We start from the raw sequence: 23,521 nt of genomic DNA, 5'->3' as shown, positions 1-23,521 counted from the left end.
GAATCTACAAGAGGTCCAAAGTCTTTTCTGGAACCTCTCAACAGAAAATATTTTTTCCCAACAGGTAACTTTTTAGATAGCTCTAGAGGTTATAAAATTCTCCTTTCCTCTGTCTGGAATATGGCACAGCCTCTCCTAGTATACTGATAGTTGGTCCATTTACCTATCTCTGTTTTCTTCCTTTGACATCAGTTCCAAAATTGGACAACTGAGGTTTTAAATAAATTATTATGAGCTATATATGGCAGTTTCAAGATTGAATCTCTTCCATGCTTGGTCTTCCTTCTCTCTGCCCCAGATAATGAAATATGTCATATTCTATAGTCATAGAGTGACCTCTCTAAGCCCATAAGACTGTAACTTAAACTGCATCATGCATTGCATTTCATAAAGCAAAACAAAATATAGGTAGAAAATATGCCTAAGTTTTATGAATAGATTTTAGACTCAAATGTCTGTGAAAAAAAAAGGTTGTATTTCTTCCATTGACTTTAGGATATAGGAAGAAAAATGGCTATGAATCCATTCCTACCTAGTTCATTAGATCAAAATAAGTGTTGAATCCAAATGGAAATCCCAGTAGATTTCTAATGGCTTGGGGATGTCAGGCTTTAAGAGAAATATTAGAAATGCTGGCTACATTGACTCTCACCTTTAAACAGGAATATAGTATTTGGAGAACACTCTACATATAGATACAAATTCAGTTTGGCCATGTAAGAACAAATTATTTTTTTCAATCAAAAAACATTGATTTTATTAACTATTTACAATTGCAAATTGTATTTTACAACACAATTCCAAACATCTAACCAGAATTTCCATTTAAGTTCAATGAAATATATTCAGAGAGAGGTCTGAACAGTCTAATGCCCTAAAAGAGCACCCCAATGAATGTTCACTCAGAAATAAATCCCACTTTTATATAGTCAATAGTATTCTCTCAGTCTTAAGTGTCTGTTAGGATTGCATGCTTTATTATGGGGACTGTGATTTGTGCTTCAAACTGCCTCTTTATATAAGGCCAAGTTACAACTACTAAATCCTTCCTGATGTAAAGCTACACTAGCCTTAAGTACTCAGAATTATATGAGCAGTCGTTAGGATTATGTTCAAGATCCTAACCATAAGCTATTTCCTACTCTGTCAATTGCTATTCTCAATGCGTTTCATTGCAGAAAACCTGTTACACTAAAACCTTGCACTGCAATTCCCTGGCATTGGTTGCTTTGATAAACTGGTTGTTACAGTTTGCCATTGGCTGCTTGATTCTTGAAAAAAAAATAGAGGATCCAGGTAGCTGGGGGAGGGGCAGCGGGAATAAGCATATGATAGGAGCAGGGTGATTTATTTATTTTTTTGCTATGTCCTAGACATATACCTTTAATAGCATCTACTTTCCCAGCAGAAAATGTTTTCATTGACATTAAATAGGATCATGGTTGGTAAAAGAATTAAAGTGCCCAGATTCCATAGTTCCTATCCAGCTAGTGAAAAATTCAAGCGGGACATATCATGTGACAAACTCCACATTGAGTTGTGCTAATTGTAACTAGCATTTGAGTTTTAAAATCAATCTCCAAAGGATAGAAGAACATACTATTACTATAAAAACATCATTAAAGAAAGACCGTTTTAAAATTCAGATAAATGTAAAATGCCAGAGAAAATCCTCAAGAAGGAAACGTTTTAATCAAAGTGTCCAAGAATGATTTTAAAAAACCTTACAGGAAAAAAAAAACCAAGCAGAAATCAATCTTCATAGTCTCACCTTCCTGGGAAAAAAAGATTAAGATGCACTTTCTTCAAATAACAGGGAAGGGGTAGGTGCAAGATCAACACCTGTATTGCTTAATTGCTTTTTCTTTTCTTCTATTATTGAAACCACACTCTTTAAAAAAAAGGAAGAAATAGCAAGTTAATCACCAGAGGATAAAGAATGTTTAAAAAACTAGAAATGATTAATTCAAGAAAGATAGATTCCTACCTGTCTGTTCAAGCCTTTGGCCATATCCAGAGCGCCCTTACCAAACTGAAAAAATAACACATCAAAAAATGACACATTCAACTTACTCTTTATGTACTATGTAGGTAGGTATTGTATGCGGAGAGAGAGAAATATAATACCTCATTTTTAATATCAGGATCTGCTCCCTTCTCTAATAATAATGCAACCAAATCTTCATGATTATTTAAAGCTGCCACCTATAAGGCAAGGAAAGAAAGATACATCATTTAATATTACATGTTTTTCAGTAACTGGGGAACTTATTGGAGATTTTTTGCACAAGACAAAATACATACTAAATGCCACTTGCATATAAACACTCCCCGAATCTCATATGCTGTTTGTCTTTTGCAATGAAAATATGCAAAGGTGCTAATGTGTTGAAAATAAATATGTTCATTGAATGAGATCTTACATGAGGAATTCCTTCAATTTCTTACGTAGCAAATTTGTGATCTGAAAAGTACTCAAAGAATCTGACAAACTCTGTATTGTTATCTTTCAATAAGAATAGACCTGAAAGGGACCCCCTGCTCAAGCAGGAGACCATATACCATTTCAGATAGGTGGCTGTCAGTCTTTTCTTAAAAGTGACAACATACCTATAACTTCTGAAGGCAAGCTGTTCCACTGGTTAATTGTCCTCACTGTTAGGAAGTGGCAGCCCCTCAAATATTGGAATACTGCTATCATGTCACCCCTTAATCCTTCTTTTCTCTAGACAGGCCATATCCAATTCTTCATATGTATTTGTCTCCAGGCCTTTAATCATTTTAGGTGCTCTTCTTTGCACTTTTTCCCAAGTCTCAACATCTTTTTTCTAATGTGGGACCAAAACTGGAGGCAGTATTTCACTATGGTCTTACTAAGGCTTTATAATGCGGTACTAAATATTGCTGAAATATTTACATATGCACATATGTACCTAATGTCACTAGAAATTGAGACCATTACATTGGACTTTACTTTTTGGTGAGGCTTTATTTAACTTTATTTGACTTTTTGGTGAGTCTTTATTCATTTATAGTCAATTTCCAAATGGAATTTTCTTCTTCATGAACTTCTCCTCAGTTGTCATTTCTTTTTTGTTGTTTATATCTGAAAATTGTTTCTCTGCATAAAGTTTCCCTCACAGAAAAGATTCAAAAGAAATAGAATTCTCCAGAGAACAAATACACAACTCTCTTTCTCTTCAGTGAAAATCAGTGTTTGCATTTTGTCAATAAGTGCTGTTATATAAGGACAACTGAGATAATATAGGCATTACCTAATATTAAAATGTTATTCTAGAGAAATCAACAAGATTTCTTCCTTTTCTGCCTTGGGCATAAGCACAGTATCATATTCTCGACTGCTGCTTGTTCTATTGCCTTTCAATTTTGTGTTTCTGCCAAAGACAGATAAAAAGGCAAGAATGGCCAATTTCCTGCATAAAAAAACAGGCCAGCAGCAGAATGAGACAACTTGTCACAGTGAATTTACTACGGCCAACTCGCCACGAAACAACTTAACAATTCTACTTAATTATTTAAAATAAAAAAAATATCTTAATTTTTACCACTCACATTTCATTCTGTCCCACCTCTTTTGCATCCTTTCTTTAGTGATTCTATTCCACCATTTCTTTGATATTAATAACTCTTGTCCTGCAGTGAGTTGTCCTGTGGAAAGTTGGCTGCGGCAAATCACCATAGGCGGCCAGCAGACCCAGTAGCATGAAAATCTTAGGATTTTATTGTGGCAAATTTGGGCACTCAACAAAAAAACTGAACAGAAATCATTAATGTGTTTTCTTGTTTAATAGGAGTATTTCCAAATACACTGATTCCATTTACATGTTCTCTTTGCACTATACGTTTAAAACATATGTATGTTCCTAAAAATGCAATTTGCAAGATCACTATAACTCATCTATTCTCCAGCAACAGAGAATATATAAGTATATTGAATTCCACAGCTTTCTAAGAATTCTGTCGATAGTTTTATAGAGGTAGTAAAACAGGCCTCTATAGGAGGGAACTAGATATTAATCAGCAATCAGAATTTGGCAGAACTATAGTGTATATGCTTCCTCTTCCCCACATCATTAAAGTACCATCCCAAACACCTATTTTTAAGTGCAGAAAAATACTTGCTCACTATGTTGATTGGGGTAAAACATGACAGAGTGCCTTTTGATCTTTATAACATCTACAAATGCAGTGGCTCAGAAAGATGAATTTCCAACAAGGAATAAGAAGCTTCATCCCATTAAAGAAATATCTGAACCTACTCAGACTACTCTATTTCATGCAATAAACCAGAAAAACTGATTTTGATATAAAATGCCTTGGAAGGAGAAATCTAAGAGGAAATGAAGTCATGTTTTGAAAATGCCTTGAGCTTGGTAATGGTAAGAAATAATGTTCTGATTCAGGCATAGATTATGTTCCTACAGACAAATAGGAATAATACATGATATCTGGCAGGCTTTCCACCCATGTTTATACAAATATAGACTGAACAACTATCATGCAAATTTCCCCAGATATTTGGGTCAGAAGGTTAAGTTTGTTCTGCTCCTGTTGAAGGTTTTGTTTTGTTCTGATGAGTGGGGATCCTCGCTTTATCTTAGCAAGAAAGGGATACTGTGTTTGTGCTTTTAACCATCCAGAATCATCTATGTGAGATGTGCCGTCACATAATTCAATAAATAAAATGTTTTTACTTTTATTTTAAAATAAATCTACTGCTTCTTGTATATAATCAAATGGTAAGTATAGAATGATACAATAGTCATAATAAACAAATTTCAAGTGAACATAAATTGACAAATATGCACAAATCAATGCTCATAGTGTAATTAATTGGAAATGTTAAAGATATACAATACTTTCTTTGAAAGTTTTATACCTATCACTAATTACTGATGATACTTAGAACTAATTAGTAATGATACCACACATAGCCACAAACAGTCATGCTGGCTACCTGATTAAGTATGCAAATTGATATGCTTTAGTTTATTATTTGGTTTATGGGACACTCAAATGATCCCATATATTTTAAGATAAATAATAATCCCTCTCCTATTATGGAAAATAAGTTGTAACTGAAAACTACATTTTTTTCACAGCAGCAAAGGATAACAACATGAAAAATATAATAATATAATGTTCAAGCATTTTTCCTGAGCTTGATTAAAATTAGTCCATTGGGTTGCCAGTAAGAGTCAATGTTTTTTTTTCCCAAATACAAGTTGATGAAGTTAGGAGTTCTGGAACTCTTTGAAAGCATATCCAAAACAAGCCATGATAATGTCAAAATGTAGGGTCATAATCATATGTATTATGCAATGATATAATTGTAACAGCTTCTGATGGAAACACATGTCATAATATTTCATGATGGACATGTCATAATTTACTCCTCCATCTACCCACCCACAAGCACCTATTCTTGACAGTAGTATACTTCCCAAATAAATATAGGCTAAACAGAAAGCTATGGCATTTCACAGACATCACTCTGACTGAGATTTGAATATATGTTCTAAAATAGCCTGCACATCATATCCTTGTGTATGTACACATTTGTTTTATCACACATCATTCAGTGGACTTAAAAACAACCACGTACAATGCAGCAACATTGTTATTCTAAATAAGAACAACATGACAAAATGGTGAAAGGCTATTAGGAGATTCCTACTTCCCACAGCAGAATTTAAGTGCTATCACCGAGAATTCTCTACATTCTATCAATCAGATATGCAAGAAATCATTTTCTTGTTTTTCCTGCAAGAAATCTAAAACAAGAACAAAAGGGTGTGCTCAAGCTGATACAAGAGGAAGGAGCATTCTGCTGTTTTTCTAGACTAGAAATCCTTTCCGTACTTATAAACCAATATTTTTTTCTTGGAGACAGGTGATAATCAAGACAGCCCTGGCACATGTGCAGTACAAAAAAAAAGACTTTCTGCATCATTTTGAATTAGGAGGATGATCCATATTTCCTTACTTACCTTTGAATTAATTGTGAATTAAGGTGGACTTAATAGAGAATAATGAAGTGAGGAGTTTGAGACTTGGGAATGTTTGAAACCATTCAAGACTCTCTCACCCTCCTTATTGAGAAACACTCTGACATGTTACTTAGCAGTTCAGCATACCATCAGAGATGTCTTGCCATCCTTATCTTTTACGTTCACATCAGCTCCAGCATTTATTAAAATTGTGGCTACATCTGTTTTTCCTGATAATGCACATAATCTCAAAAGTGGAGTCCATTCCAAGCCAGAATCTCTAGGGTCAACCTGTTGCAGATATAGAAAAGCCATAACCAAAAGGTTATTCTGAATAGCACCTGCATCTTTTATTTCCTTTTAAAGTTTGCTTTACACAGTCTTGATCTTTTTGTCTTTAACAACTTTTTCAATCTTTCCTATATTAAACTAATTCAATCTCCTGTCCTCACTATGTCCTGCCTCAGAAACTATTTCTTCTATTTTTTTCTCCTGCCACTTGACATTGTGAGTTCTTTTTCCTGCCAGTTGAACAGTCTCATTTTACATTTTACTGTCTTTCAGAGTTTTTTATTTCCTGGTGCTCCCCGCAGGTGCTGGGCCTACTATTTTGGATCAGTTGATTCATTCATTAAAACAAGAATTGACCAACTAGCTTTACTATCTTTAGCATATCTTTAATTTTAACACCTATTGTTTTCATTTCCCTTTGTGCAGACAACAGGGGTATCACTACTGTCATCTCTAGATACAAGACCATGTTGTTGATAAAAACAGATTAATAAAAGTAACAATAGTAACAATGGACAAGATCCATGTAATAGTTTAAAAAGCTGTATGAATAATAATTTTAACTTACATTTAACAGTTTATATAGAATATAATTTAGTAACATGCAATATGAATAAATTAGGTTTCTTCAGACTGATTATTATCATTCAACTTTACCCTTTGGAGAAAGATGAATGCTCTCAAAATGAGTATTATTCTCAGATTAATTTATATTCTGAGAGGAATCCCAGTTTATATACCTGGAAAATATTATCAGAAAATAAATTATTAATGTAGATGATTTTTACGATATTCTTCAATATGAAATATCTTTACAGAAAATGCAATTATCAATTAATGGGGATTTGGTTTTCTGAACCTGGAGCTATATCATCATGCTAACCTATAGTAAAGTATTAAATACTGAAGTGAACAGTTGGTGTTAATTTTCCGATTTGGGCAACTTTGAAGGATAGGTATATGTAACTGTATTCACGTATGTATATGTATATATTGATATCTTTTGGTTGGACAATATTAGTATCTAAATATACTAAAACTCATTAATCTCTAGAAACAATTAGGATGCTGAGAAAGTTAGAGCATGTATGGCTAATAAAGAAGGCTTAACTCTTTTTCCCATGCAAATTTATGGAGAAATTGGGAAAAGGGGGGTGAAATGGAAAAATTGGATGGAGGTGAAGACACCTGAGATGCTAGAACAACTTCTTAAATTCTTTAAAACCATATTAGTTTTTATAATAAATCAATACAATATGCAGATGTTAAGAAATGAGTGGAAAAAGAACTAGAGGCTCCTATATAATCTAGACAACAGGAAAACATATTAAATTCAATAGCAAGGGTGTCAATCGATCTGAAATTGCAAGTTATACAACAACAACATAATATTCAGAATTTATTGATCTCTATTACATTTGTATAGAAAGGGACTGTCAAAAACAGCATTTTGTTGGTGATGTTTCTTTAAAACACGTTTCTCCAATATCCGACACTTACCAAGATTTGGGAGAAAGTAATAGATCACATAAATGACTGTGTGCCAGAAGCTAAATTTTTCAGAGGATACTGTTATTTTGAACTATATACTTAGTACATGGAATTGATAACTGGACAACATAAATGGATTCTTTATAACCTTATTACGGCTAAAAGATATTGCAGCATTAGAAAGATAAATGTATGACTGCATTTATTCAATGGATTGAAAACCTGATTACGCTTGCTAATTATGAACAGATTACCCATCGATGTAGACTGTACAGATAAGAATAATGAAATAGGGGACTCATTTATACAGGATACAGTAGATTAAAAAAGATTTATTATAATCTTTGAACATGTGGCATGGATGAAATCTGTGTAATTATATTCTTCAAAGTGCTGCTATTACATTACTGTCGATAAGGTGATTCTGTAATACAAGTATTAACATTAGATGTTGCGAAATTTTAATTCATATGATAATGTAATTCCAATTTATATTTTCTAGCATTATATACATATAAGATAGTGAAAATGCTAGAAAAAAGAACAGGAAAAAAGGAATATAGTTCTAAACATGCAAACATAACCTGTGAACAAATTAGTTCTAAAATCACCCACAATAATCGCAAAGCAGTCAAGTACTACAGTACAATGTTACCACTGATATTTTGTTGGAAGAATGGCACCTGTCTTTCCTTAAATGCTTTTGAATATCAACAGCTATTGTAAAAAGTAAGATTCTAAGGCTGAAAATCCTACACACTTTGGGAAAGTATCCAAATTGATATAAGAAAACTGAATTTCCCCTTCTGAAACTAACTCCCACCCCATGCAAAGAAATAAAATATCAGATTCATTTCCTTAATCCTTAATGCTGAAAGGGACTTTTGTGAAAGAAATGGTGAACTAAAGATAGCTCCACTAAAAGTGGAACCAACAACTGCAGCAGAATGAAGAGACTGTTAGTAGATTCTCCTTTCTATACAAGGAAAGGATTTGAGATAGTCCATATGTACAATTCCATAGAGTTGCTCCTAGCAAGGAAGCCACAATAGCAGCCTCCAGCAGGATTACAACTCTAGGAGATGAGGGAATAATGATCCTTTTGCTCAAACCTTGATTGGTATCTTCAAAAGGACACTGGATTTGCATGCTTCCTTTTCAAATCACTTTAAAAATTGCTTGTTAACTCTTTCTCTGCTACTAGGAACCTTTGGATTGGCAAGTTTTACAGTACTGAATGTTTTCTTTAATCCTTAGCAAAATAAGATTGAAATACAAGTTTAAGGACTTAAACATTTTTCTTTTGGAATAAACAGCAAGAGTGATTAGAGCTTTATTTTGAAAAGATACAAACAGATTAAGGGTCTAGATGATATGAAATAAGATTTTGGGATTAATTATAAGAATCTTTTCTATGGGAAAATGCTTTTGTTTTGACTTTTCTTCAAAAAAAGATAGAATGAACGTTTGAATATTAGAAAATAGAAAGAATCAGAAGGAATTAAAGATTACTTAAATTTGACTTCATAATACAGAATGGAGCAAAATATTTTAATATTGGACATAATCAAGGATATTTTTTGAACAATAGACCAAGAAGTTAATTTTAAGAGTGTCTGCCTTTATATGTTTAAAGAGTTTATGGAAGAGGAAATAGTTTCACTGGACAAGATCAAGACTAATATGAAAATGCATATAAAATGATAACTACAAGAATGATATGGAAAAAAATCATATGGAAAAAACCCAAGAGTTACATGAACAACTTTCCTATATTTACAAAAGGGATATGTTAAACTTTGAAGAATTTTGTGAGAAGGTAAAAAGAAAAAATGAAAAGAAATCAAGCCTTAGGACATTATTTGAAGGAACTAAACATTAAGATTATTAGAAGTAAAACAAAGAAATATAAAGTTGGTATATTTAATCAAAGTTAAAATAGATATGCTGCTATCTTCCTTTAATAATTTTTTTGGTTGATCAGAACTGAATGACAGGCCTTAAGGATTTGTTTGTAGACAAAGATGGGATAGGGGAAGATCATTTGTATTTTGTGAGAAGTTGATATGTTACTAAAATTGTTTATACTTATGATGAAGAGGGAAGTCATTTCTTGATATATATATTTATTTTTCTTTATTATATTCTTATCTTTTCCTATTTCTTCTGCATTTTCTATTTTTTTAATTTGTATTAGTTTTATTTTTTAGAATGTACAGTAATATTAATTCTATTTTTAAAATCCTTAATGCTGAAATTATTTTTTTCCAAAAAGGTATACTAGGATGATTGTAAAATAGCTGATATAAAAATGCTATGAGTTAGTGGTATAATGGCTCTCTGTAACGCCTGATCTCAAAGATATTCTTTAAAAAGGCTAGAAGATAAACACTGCTCCATTTTGATCTTTTATCCTAATGATCTACTGCTAACAGAACAATAATTCTTCCAAGAAGCCTTTCACACAAATGAAGGTTTTCACAAAGTAATAGGAAAGGAAATATAGTAGTCTTAATCCATTTGGAGTTATTATGATGTATATCACAATCCTAAGGATGTCTTTAAAAAACTAAGCATAATTAAGTTTAATGAGGCTTATTTTGAAGTCAGCCTGAGGAAAGATTACAGCCTTAGCCCTACCAGTACTGAGCAGTCACTTATGTAAATAAGTGACTTTGTTAGATAAAGCATCTTTTATATAATTAAATGAATTTTATTTTATTAACAGTGTAACTTTAGCTTCTGAAATATGCCTCACAATAATAAAATTATATATGTAAATGCTCTGTCTTAAAATGTATGGGAGGTATCAGTGCCTTAGATATATGGATTTTCCTCCTTTTTTTTCTTCTGGTGTTCTACTATTCCAAAAAATATCTGTTAGGGATGGGGAGGGGAGGGTCCAAAGAAGATTTGGGATCTAGAAGAGGAATGTAATGGAAAGGCAAAATTAGGCAGAAACAACTTGTAGATGTGGAGAGATTTTCAGGGGGGTAAAGAGTAGAAAAGTAGAAAAGCACCCTCTTATGTTTTAGTTTTTAACAGTATTTAATCTCTGTTTAATTTAATATTTAATGTAATGTAGTTGGAAGAAATGTCCATCTGGGTTCAGTTCCAAGTGGAGAAAAAGACACTGGAAACATGGAGGCTGCTTGGAAAGGTGATTTTAATGGTGGACAGGACCACATGGTTTGAGGTCCTGGGGAAAAAGGTGATCACTGCTTCAAGATGTTGAATGAAGAAGAAAAAGAAGAGCTTGCTGAGAGTTCCTGGGTTTTTTCATACTCTGTGTTCGGTCCCACCTCTCTGTTTCCTGTTCATGTGTAAGAAATGTATTCTGATTGGTTGTTAGACTCACATGGGCCCATGCAGGGACAACTCTCTAAGCTGTGTTTTGAGTCCAAGTTTGGTTGAGTTCCCAAATGCCATGTGATGAGTTCCTGTAGAAGGCTAATCCTACCTTTGTTATGTAGAGTGGTCTAGCCCAGGGTTTAATGGCTCATTGACAAAGTTGGGGGGGGGGGGAGAAAGCTGTAAGGAGCTTCTTTGTCTTTAAAAACATGTTTCTCCATTTCTTATCCAGGAAAATATAATATTCTGCCTTTTCAATATTTCCTAGGATATTTCATTCTTCTAGGAGAAGTATGGGTACTAACTTCCTACAATATAGAGGGAGATGGGAAGCATATAAATTCATTAAACAAACAAGCACACAAATATTTCCATTGCACAAGCAGCTTCAAGTCAAGTGAAAACCAAATCACCTTATATTTCTCTTGCTAAATTAAAATTAAATTAAAATGTAAAGGCATCATTTTAATCCTCTCAGCTTCAAGGTTGTTTTTATTTTTCCATATTGATAACAATGATGAACAATAATAAAAGTTATAGCAGGTTTTCCACTAAGAAAATTAATTCAGTGGTATGATACAGTCCATTTACAATAATTAGATTGTTATAAAAGCATCACTACATAAATACATATAGTCCTCAATTTACAACTGTTAGATACTGGTATCAACTACAGTGGTTTCCACCAAGGTCCTCTGTTCCGGCGGGAACAGAGGTTTAATCCCATTGGTCGAAGGGTCTCACAGCTCCCTATAAAAGGGCTGCTGTCAGACTCAACCTTCGCTGGATTGTTCCCACTTGTTGTACTTTAATAAAGAGCTGTTGTTGCCTTTAGCCTTGTGTGCCTTTCCATTACCTGATCTAACAACAACCATACATTTAGCAACTGTTTGAAGCTACAATGGCTCTGAAAGAGAGTCTTACAATAGATCCTTGCATTTATGACTGTTGCAGTAGCCCCAAAGTCATGGCCTCAACATTCAACCAGCATATATTTATAATGGTTGAAGCATCCCAGGGTCACATGACCTCCACTTGCTATTTTCCCTTCCAACTTCCAACAAGCAAAGTCAATGGGGAAAGCCAGATTCACTTAATGACCATGTGATTCACTTAACAACTACATTGATTTGCTTAACAACCATGGCAAAAAAGGTTGTAAAATTAGGGATGGCTCACTTATCAACAGCCTTGCTAGCAATGTAAATGCCGGTCCTAACTATGCTTGTAAGTCAAGGACTATCTGTAATGTATTTTTTACACATGTATCTACTGATTAGCATTACTCTTACCTTCTTCAGTATTTCATGCAAAAAAGTATGCATTAATCAAAAACACAATGTAAAATGCTGTTTTTCATAAGTTAGACAAATGTTTCCAATACCTCACAGCCGTCCTGGATCATCCATTCAATAACATCACAGTGCCCTCCATCCGTAGCCCAATGCATAGCCATACATCCACCAAAATCCCTGCTTAGCCAGGAAGCCCCTTGGGATCTGAGATACTGGACAATATCCAGGTGACCAGCGAAACAAGCTATCATTAAACTGTAAAATAAAAGCATTTATTAAGGTTAAAGCACTCATTTTGAAATGCTGAGGGGTGGAAATTAAATAAGTAACCCCTATTAGTCTAACATACACTTCTAGTTAAATATTAGTTTTCATGGAAGATTTATCCTTTTACCTTGTGTATTGCTATATTAGATGGTAGAAGTATGAGACTATCACCTTTTGTGACTGCAATCCTTTGTTTGGATTTCTGGTGACTATCATCTTGATTCCTTTCTTAGTGAACAGGTAATTAAATTCCTACTAATTTCCTCCCAAAATGCGAGACAGCAAGAAATGTTTTGTAGTATATAACTTTTTAAAACTTTGCTATAACATCGGGTTCCTTTGCCTCTTCACGCTAATATAAGAAAATAATTCTTTCAATGTAAAAGAAGGTAGAAGGCATGTAAGTAGGTAGTTTATCTTCCTCCTTGACGCAAAGCTTCAGAAACCAAATCCAAATGTCATTAAAAATCAAAATTGCTGATCGGGGCTTCTGATGAGACAAGTGAACAATAGCCCAAAATTTTTAATGCTCAGATTGCAAAGCTATTACAACTGAAAAACAACTGGATGTGACTGCAAAATTCCATTTGGACTAAAGAAAGATCTAGAGTTTGCTCATTTGTACTTCAAACAGGTGGTTTTTGTGATTAGACAGCCAAAATTGATGTTTTTGTAGTCACTTGAGACCAGGCATTCTTACATTTCCTCAGAACTGTTATGCACAGGCACTCAAATCAATGTTGCACTGCCTGGCTAATAGAACCACACCCTGGTGTTTTTCAAGGCCATGCTGATATCCAGAGGCAACCTTATCCCACCCAATCTTTGGACCTTATAAAAGCAATTGCTAAGACAGAATGGGGAAATGGTACAGCAGGAAAGTTAAATGCAAATGACCTACAAATGAGGAAGTGGGGATGATTCTATTATTATTATTGTATGCTTTTAATGAGCGTTACCTCCTCCGGGTACGTGTATGTGTTTGTATGTATGTGTATATGTATTGTATGTATATGTATATATGTATGGGTTTTTACTGTACGCCGCCCCGAGTCCTTTTGGAGAGGGAGCGGCTAACAAATTAAATTTATTCTATTTTATTATTATTATTCTATGTCAGCAGACTGAATTAAAGTCCCTTTGCCAGGATAATGTTGCTCACCCTGGCTTATGGTCCCGGCAATTGAATTAAAGCCCTCTTGCCTGCTTGCAAGAAGTGATTTTAATTCAACTGCGAGGACCACAAGCCACTGTTAGTGGCATTATCCTGGTGGGGGCTTTACCTGGTGCTTAGAGCTTTGCCTGCAGCTTAAGAGCAACTGGAAAGGGAGCAACTACATTGAAATAGTACCTCATCTCAACTACAGGTGGTCCTCGAGTTGCAACTGTAATGGAGCCTATCCATTAGGATCAAAAGTTGGGACAACTTGAACTGCCTCAAGTAACAACCATCTCTGCTCTCCCCAGTGCATTTCTTAAGTGGAGCTCAGGGTTGGGGGAGTGAAGGCACATGCCCATCTGCTTCAGGTATTTCAAGGCCTCTCCCATGCTCCATTTCCACCACCGCATAGCTATCTTGCCAGTGAGAAACAATAGAAAGGAAAAGTCTGGGTGCACGTGCTTTTCCTAATTCTGCCTCTGCTCTCCATTCTGCCAAGGTGCACTGCCTTTCTGGGGCAAAAGAAGGACCAGTTCCTAGCCTTTTAGAGCCTCCCGATGGCCGATCAGCTAGCCATTGGGAGGATGCAACGCCTTCCTGCCTCCAGCTAGATTTTGGAAAGCTGGTCCCTGCATAAAAGACAGCAACTTCAGGATGAGCTTCCCAAAACTTTTCCTTGCTTAACCCCCTCCCCAGAAAACCACATTTCTTCAATAAACCAAACAAAAAAATCTGGGAGCAATGAACTTGTTGATCTACCCCAGCCCACTTTCATGCCCCAATTAAGTGCTAAAACTAAACTCTTCTCCTCCGCTCTCAAATCTCTATCCCAGGCTGAAGAGTAGAGGAACAGAAGCAAGAAGATAAAAAAAGATATTTATGCAGTTTTTCCCTTGAACTGGAGTGGGGGGGAAACTTCATCTCCAAAACTTAGCAGAAACTTGTGCAACAAAAGGGAGGGCCTTTGGAATCTTTAGCTGTTTGTCTGGTTGCCTGTAGAGCTCATCCATTTAAAGGCTAGACTGTAGCTAGTTTTCTACAGCTCTGGGGAAAAACTGCAGAAAGGTTATCTTTCCAACTATGTACTGTATCAGCAATTTAAAAAAGAGGATAAAAGTTAATTAAGCATGTTCATTACACAATTCAAACTCAAGAGGCATATATCAAGTCTTCACTCTTCTGTCCTCTGGCTTGAAAGAGGTCTATATATTTCCTCATATGTACAGGTTAATATTATTAATGTTCCTTTTCTGAAGGCTGTTAAGTATTTTAGAGAAGGCTGGTCTAGTGGTTAAAGTGCTTGTCTAGGCACCAGGAGACTTAGGAATGAAAGTCGTTTGGGAAACTTTGGGCTAGTCACTCACTCTCAGCCCAAAGGGGTTGTTTGGGGTTGTTGTCGTGGGGAAAATAGGAGGAGGAAGGATATTTAGGGATTTGAATTATTTATACACAAAATAAAGTCTGGATGAAAATCCAATACATAAAATAAATAAGGAATTATCTTTTGACGACAGAAGCGGTTTGATTAATAAAGAGAACAAAGCTGTTTGACACAAAAATTACTTTTTAAAAGATTTAAAAAATTAAAGTCAGTTGCTTAATCCTACAGTTGAGAAACTGGACAATATAACTGTCTTGATTTCATACAATGCTCTTAACACTGATTTCAGTTAAATTAGATCAATATGACCATAATGAAGTAAGTAATTTGTAAAGCTAGTTTCCATTATAATTTTTACAAGTGAATAAACAACACATTTTGAACTGAATGAGATCATTAATACAGGAGGACACATTCTTCCTATACATGTGAATTTTTTCATGAAATTCAGAATTAATGACTATATTTTCATCACTTTTCAGGAACTTTGCTTTGTGTATCTTTACTTATATATTATTTGCTTAAATATTTATAAACATCAGATTGGCATTGGATCAAAAATAAATATTATTTTACCTAATATTTAATATTGAAAAGTAAAAATAGTTATATACAATGCCATAAAATGCTACGTGATATTTATGTTTGTTTACCTAGGATACATTTTCATTTGCCAAGTAGATTTAGCAAGAATTAAGGCACCATGAAGGATGATATGCTTCCCTCCCTCAAGAGTGAATGAATTCAATGCAATTTGTTCTGTCTGTATTGCCCATTGCAATATTATTGCATTAGCGGTAGCTCAGTGACTAAGACGCTGAGCTTGTTGATCAGAAAGGTTGGCAGTTCGATAGTTTGAATCCCTAGCACCACATAACGGAGTGAGCTCCCGTTACTTGTTCTAGCTTCTGCCAACCTAGCAGCTCGAAAGATTGTAAAAATGCAAGTAGAAAAATAGGAACCACCTTTGGTGGAAAGGTAACATCGTTCCGTGTGCCTTCGGCATTTAGTCATGCCAGCCACATGACCACAGAGATGTCTTCAGACAGCGCTGTCTCTTCAGTTTTGAAACGGAGATGAGCACCACCCCCTAGAGTCGGGAACGACTAGCACATATTTGTGAGGGGAACCTTTACCTTTACCAAACATTTATATATTATTGGTAGCAAGATATACAAAGCTTTCAAAGAAGATGCTTCACAGTATGCATGTACAAAGCACGTCCTTTGGAATAATTAAAGCAGATGTGTTCAGGCTGACTGCATGCTGGGGCATGTATAGCCTGTTGCAGGAAAGGCAATGAATGAACTGGTAATATATGTACACATATACTGAGATAGCTCTGAAAGTCTGAAGTAGCTGTGAGCTTGGAAAGATGCGGCAGTTTTTATGACCCCGAAATAAGTACCGTATTTTTGGGAGTATAAGATGCACCTTTTTCCCTCAAAAAAGAGGCTGAAAATCTGGGTCCATCTAATACACTGAATACAGCATTTTTTGCCTCCTGAAACCGCGCCCTCTTCACCAAAATGGCCTGCATAGCTTGTAGAAGGCTTTCAGAGAGCTCCTGGGGGGTGGGGAAGGCAGAAATAAGAAATCAATTCCCCCCCCAGCCCCCAGAAGCACTCTATAAGCTTCCTAATGCCCTTTTTTTGACAAAAAACGGGCCCGTTTTTGCAAAAAATGGATCATTTTTTGCTTGATTTTGGCCCCCCACCCCCTCTGGAACACTCTACAAGCCTCCTAAGGGCTATTCATGCCCTTTTTTTGAAAAAAAAATGAGGCTGTTTTTGGGAGGTTTGCAGTGCAAAAAATTTTTTTTTTAATTTGCCTCTTCAAAACCTTGGTGCGTCTTATACACTGAAAAATACGGTATTTTGTAATATTTCCATGCATTGTAAAATATTTTTTCCAGTTTAGATAGCTTAACTGATATTCTCAATTATTTAACTACTTCTTTCAAACAAATAAATACATTTAATGTAATCTTATATATTGAATTTTATACCTGTCTTTTCCACTGGTATTTTTCAGGTTCACATCTGCTCCATTTTCTACCAAAACCTGTACAAGCCTAGATAATAAAAGAGTAGCTTCATATTATTTCCATGTTTACCTTATATTGTTTTCATAACTAGCTTCCTTCCATGGTTTGTAAACGTATATTTCAGATTTAGATGCCAATTTTAATGAGTCCTTTAGTAAGAAGTGGATGAAATTAAAAATAACTTTCCAACTCAATTTCATTAACACTGTTTTATAAGCTAATAATATTGTTTACAAGTCATTGCAACCATAGGTTCAATGTATTTTAATCTATGATTGATTAAACAATATAGAGCAAGAAAAGGCAACTGATTTTCAATATACAATAAAATACTGTAATATACAATTGCTATCTATATTACGATGTAATGATTAAAATCAGAAGACTGAAAAAAGGTACTTAGGATTATCATTGTAGTGGTGTACTAGTGATAATGCTTTTATTTGATCTGTGTTTATATCCAAATACAGTGGCAACATATTCTTCAAAAATTAACATCCATAAATGAGAGAAATGTATTTGACAGTATAGATTGGCATATCTTCTCTAGTTCAATCTGAGATTTAATATTTGAACTTTAATAAACCTGACACGAATAGCACAGCCTGCCCTATGGGTTCACAGCTATAGAGCATGTGATCAAGAATAGCAGTATTACGCTATGTACACAGAGTTACATGTATTTATATAAAATTCCAAAAATTACAACTTAAATAGTGAATACTTATAACTAAGTCTAAGGAAAAATTAACATAATCATATGGAGAGTGATGGGAAAGAACTGATAAATCTTTTGGAGTTAAATCTTCAAGTCCATCACCATATAGCCATTCTGTTTTGAAAGCATTTTATGTTCAATAGTTCTAAAAAACATTAATAATGATGTTCTGAACAGATGCTAAAATACAAAACTAAGAATACCTAAGTAAAATAAATTAAGAAATATAATGCCATACCTTCCATATCCTTTTTGTGAAGCAACCATCAGTGCTGAAAGTCCTAGTTTATTGAGTGTATTTACTACAGTTTGCCTTTTAAGGGGGAAAAATAATTATTTGCACAGTTTTTCATCTCATTCCTGAATAATATTTTGTAATGTTATTGCACTTTTTGAACCACAAAATAAAAAATAGTATTAATCAGTGACTTCTTCAACACATTTCAATAGTTTTGTATAATTGCCACAGGACCTCAGGGGGTCCTGTTAAACTGTTGTGGAACTGTTCACAATCTGTTGTTGTGGGAGAAAATTGAAGTAGGGAGTACTAATAGTAATTTGAATTCTTGGTGGAAAGACTAGATAGAAGTTTAAGTAATATATGCCTACATTTATTTAGTGTATGGCATATCATATATGGATTACTAACATATATTAACATTTCATCTAGATTAGTAGAAAACAATAAAATATAAATGTTAAAAGGATCTATGTTCAAATATCAATTTCTAGGCATCTAACCGTTGAAGTGCAGCATCATTTATATTTTAAAAAATCAAGAGACTGGACTGATATATCTCCTCAGCTTACAGCCAGTGATGATGTGATCTACAGTTTGATGTGGGACCCCACAGTCACACTGAGGTGAAGATATTATGCCCTATTTATACAGAGCATCCCAGCAAATGCCTTGTGAGGTGCAAATCCTATTCAGGATTGTTCATAGCTGATGTGGTAGTTTAAAGCCTGTTACTTTTGAGGAGGAGGGGTCATTTATATGTCTTCCTATGTCTGGGAGTTCCGCGACATATTTGGCTTTTTACTGGGAATCAATGTTAAAGTTGCTGGGCACAGGTCTATTCAGTGTTGGACTTCATTTTTTGAAACATCTTACCTTTCTAAATAAGGATAAGTCTCCCCTTCTTGTAATTACAAAGCAAATGAAAACTTGTCTTATTATAGTGAGCATTCAGCTCCTTTGCCTTTTGAGTATTTAATTTTAACTTGTATTTGTTTGCACTTTATATTATGGTTTTAATTGTTTATACCACTTATGTTGTTTGCCATCCTAGTTTATTGAGGCAGCTTATATACACATTAATAATAAATAAATACATATATAGAGAACATAAATTGCTATCCAGTGATACTCAAAAGTTCTATATAAGGTGCTGGTCTGCAGAGGAGAGATTCAAGAGCAATCAATACAGTTTAGACTTGCTCAATAAATACTATTATCTAAATGGTTGCAGTGGTACAACAGCAGCTTTCATGAAAGAAAAAGCTTAGAATCTGGTCAGTCCAATTTCTTCTATCATGTCTCTGTGACATATTACATTTTAATTGCATGCTAAGAGTTCAGAGATAAATGTTGAAATGTAAACTCTTTCAATGTAGTCTAATTTTTCAACATATTTCTCACTATTTGTGCAGTACTTTCAGAACTGTCAGAACAATATTTTTCTCCCATTTATGATTAACTAATCCTAGTGGGGATTATATAAATTTATTTGAATTCAAGTTGATTCAAATACAAATCTTTCTGTTTTTTCAGAAGTCCAACCACTAATTGCCAAAATATTTTCAAATTATGACTTCTGGAAATAATTCATGAATGGGACTCCACACTAAACTTCTTTCCAAATAAGTGCCACTATTGTTTAGCACAAACAGCAAAAACATACTGCAAGACCCAATGGCAATCTAGAACCAAACAGATCTCCAAAAGATAATTGACTAGCATAGATAGATCTTAGCAATATACTATCTTCCTTCATGCCATGGGAGTGAATGACAGACAGTATTGCGTGTATTAACACATATGCAGGCTGCTTCTCTCAGCCTAATGCTACAATTATCTTTGATTTTTTTCTTTAAAAAACAAACATCTACCCTGATGAACAGTAGTACAGAATTGGTTATTCAAGATCTTTGAACTCTTCTCCCTACTTTCCCTATTGAATTGCAGTGTCTATGATAACTTTGTCTCCCACACTAGAAGATATATAACATCTTTTTGATACTCTCCCCAGAGTGCTGCTATGTTCCAATTTTCTTCTCATATCTACTCTTTCAGAAAACTGATCAATGATTTAGGAGGCTTATAACACCAATGCAATAAGTGTTCTGGTTCATGTTTGTCCTAGTTCTGTTCCATATGACATTCCTTTCCTATGCACTATATAACTCCCAACTCCATCATTACACACATTTAAAATGTTCAGAGGAAACCCAGCTCCATTTCCTAATACACACAGGTTGCATGCTCTATTGGTATCTCTCTACTGGCTGAGAAGCAATATAGGCTACTAATCTCTTATAGTAGTCTAAACATTATCTGCACCATGCTGAAATTGGGAGTCCCAAGTCTTGCATTTGTAGGAGATGAGCCTGACACCACTGTAACTTTTTTTGTTGCTCTAATGGAGGAATCTCTTTCTTAGCAGCACACATTACTGATGATGCATTGTCTTTGATTACCTGAAACATTGCTGGATCTAAGCCAATGTTATGTGAATGCTCCATTATACAAATCATATATATTCAATTGGCATGACACAATGATAACTCATAAGATAAATAGATAGATGATAGATAGATGATAGATAGATAGATAAAGATGGATAGATATAGTGTGTGTGTGTGTGTTATAAAGTGTGAATCCTTTCTTACCTTCCCTGAAGAATAAGAATGACATCCTCTAAATCATTCCTGCTTACAGCACGGTGGAGCTGTTCTCCACTCATTGGTTCACCTAAAGAAAAGAAAGGAAGTTAATATGTTAATTTATACACACACACACACGTACATACACTATGTGTTTTTGTCAATCATTAAAAATATCAAATATAGTTTATTAACTTTCATGTGTTTCAATATAGCATTTGGATATCTTTAAAAGTTCCGGTTTTATTGACAAAGGAATTGTTTAAAAGATAACCTCAAAGTCTTCTACCAAAAAATGCAAGAACAGTTCATTTGAAAGAGAAATGAGAGTCAGGTATTTCAATCAATGGGAAGATAATCTGATGTGAATGTGGGAGCTTCTCATTTAAAGAATTCTGGCTATTCACTATCCAAATTCCACCACACAGATTGTGGAAGTGTGTCATGGCTCAAACAAAGGGAATTTCTGAAGACAGCTGTGGAAAGGTTACAAACGATTTCCAAAATGTTGGGGTTCCACCAGTCCAATGTTAGGCAGATTGGTTACAAATAAGGGCAATTTAACACCACTGTTACATTCCCTAGGAATGGCCCTCCAAACAAGATCAATCAAGAACAAGACTCTGGGAGGTCTCAAAGAACTCCATGATAATGTCTGAGGAATTAAAGGCCTTTCTTTCATTGGTGAATGTCATTGTTAATGAGATTGTCTTCAGGTCAAAAGTTAACAAAATGGTGTGCATGGCAGGTTTCAAGACTGAATGGCTTAGGAAACTAAAATGAAGAAATAGACTGCCTTATCAATTTCTTCTACTCCACTGGCTTCTTTATAGCTAACATTGTCTTCAAACAATCAAAACAAGACCTCTTATACGTGGACATCATAAGATGGGCTAAATACAAATCAAACTGACTGAGGTGGAGGACCAAAATTATGACATCAAAGTCATGACCAGATACTGACTATGGATCAAATCATGAACCGCTCACGTGCGAGCTACAAGTTAAGCTAAGAAAGAATGTCCATGGAGATTCTCACTTATCCAGGTCATGGTTGTGTCATAGTTGCTTTTGCAAAAGGCAACTAGATTTGCTTTGTTTTTTTGTTGAAGACGTTTTGCTTCTCATCTGAGAAGCATCCTCAGTTCTGACGGAAAGCTGGGAATGGAAGGATCAGCCATCTCCTTGTTAGCATTCTGAAGGTGGATCAATAGTTCTCCAGAGTGTTGAGGCCCCCTTGGGGGTTTATCTGTGCCCTCAGAGCCAACCTGAATCAGAATGCAAATGGTTGTGGAATTTTCTTGGAACTGCTGAAAGTCTGGATAGAGAGGACCAATAAACATTTCTTATTTTTGATTTGCCCTGGGGGGGGGGGGTAGTAAATGTTTGAATAATATGAAAAAATAAAGAAGGATCAAATAATAATGAATGGCAAATATAAAATAAGTGTAAAATATAGCTCTAATAGGAAATTGCTTAAATGAGAACAGTACTATATCTTTATTTTAATGAATGAGTTTCTGCTTTCCTTCCAAAGCTGTTTTCATTTTGCATATATTTCTACATTGTTTGATTAAGATTTTATTAACATATTGTGACCTTACTTGTTGTAGTTACACAAATAGGTGAACTATAAACAGATTCTCCTTTAGGATCTGTGACTTTAAGTCGAAATCTATACGTTGTTCTAGGTTCAAGACCTTCCACAACATGCTGTCGGGCATATCCCCTAAAAAAGAAGTAATTTAGTTTTTCTAATTACTTTCTAAAATTTTAGACAATAATTCATATTTAAAGATAATCTCTACAAATTTCAGCAATATATTAGCATTGTTAGTCACTGAGCTTGTCTGATATTTATATCCTGTAAATGTCAATGCTGCTGAAGAAAAAATTCACATTGTAGGTAAAAGTGCATCCATTTTTTAAATACATATTATTTTTCTTTATTATGCATCAATGAACAATCTGCATATTCATATATATAATGTGTCATGTGATGACTGCAAGACAGATGCAGAATAAACCCATTCTTGCATAAATATTTAAACTATGCAGATGGAAAAAGAGAACATCAGAGATGCAAGAACTGAACATCTTTGAAAACAAGAGTCAGAATATCTGCAGAAATGTCATTACACTTACAACATATTTTCAAGGATGAAAAGACAAGGCTGATTATTCTAATGGTGTGCATTAGGATTAGACCAAGACACCAGAATACCACCAAAACTGCCATGTGCTACTACTTCATTTAATAAAAATATTGATAAAACTGTTTCCTAGACCTTTCAGCATAATTTAAAATACTGTTGATGGTGTAAGATGGCTAGTTGATAAATGATATAAAAGGGAAAACTGAAACAGTCTAATTCTGCCACCTAGTGAAAACTTCTCCAAAGAATCTGCCAAAAAAAAACCCAACCCATTGTAATTTAAAACAAAGCAAGTAACACCAGTTACGGATAGGCAAAATAACTTTTACCCTTTCCTCCTGTAGGATAAATTTCCAAATATAGAAAATATATGAAGAAATATGAAAATTGCCTCTAGATTCATTATAGTATAAACAAATGTGAAACATTTGTTCCTTAAATTTAATCAAACTTCAGAGAAACAAAAGA

General features: G+C 34.4%; 2 protein-coding genes across 3 annotated transcripts in view; one reads left to right on the top strand and one right to left on the bottom strand.

Annotated features, from left to right (window-relative positions):
- Positions 1–23,521, top strand: part of UROS (uroporphyrinogen III synthase) — a 136,327-nt gene that overhangs the window by 2,019 nt on the left and 110,787 nt on the right. The window lies entirely within an intron of this gene.
- Positions 1–23,521, bottom strand: part of FANK1 (fibronectin type III and ankyrin repeat domains 1) — a 48,219-nt gene that overhangs the window by 2,094 nt on the left and 22,604 nt on the right. For both annotated transcript variants that reach the window (XM_081954810.1, XM_081954811.1), the window contains exons 3-11: positions 22,502–22,626; positions 20,904–20,985; positions 18,250–18,324; positions 17,255–17,320; positions 12,529–12,694; positions 6,159–6,302; positions 2,128–2,205; positions 1,988–2,032; positions 1,772–1,891 (exon numbers count right to left, since the gene is read on the bottom strand). In XM_081954810.1, the coding sequence (XP_081810936.1) occupies positions 1,790–1,891; positions 1,988–2,032; positions 2,128–2,205; positions 6,159–6,302; positions 12,529–12,694; positions 17,255–17,320; positions 18,250–18,324; positions 20,904–20,985; positions 22,502–22,626 (883 nt within the window). In that variant the 3' untranslated portion in view covers positions 1,772–1,789. The remainder of the gene's footprint in view (positions 1–1,771; positions 1,892–1,987; positions 2,033–2,127; positions 2,206–6,158; positions 6,303–12,528; positions 12,695–17,254; positions 17,321–18,249; positions 18,325–20,903; positions 20,986–22,501; positions 22,627–23,521) is intronic.

Source organism: Natrix helvetica (genome assembly GCF_964273705.1).
Source record: "Natrix helvetica genome assembly, chromosome: 5".
NCBI classification, from domain to species: domain Eukaryota; kingdom Metazoa; phylum Chordata; class Lepidosauria; order Squamata; family Natricidae; genus Natrix; species Natrix helvetica.
This window is presented reverse-complemented; position numbering and strand designations above follow the sequence as displayed.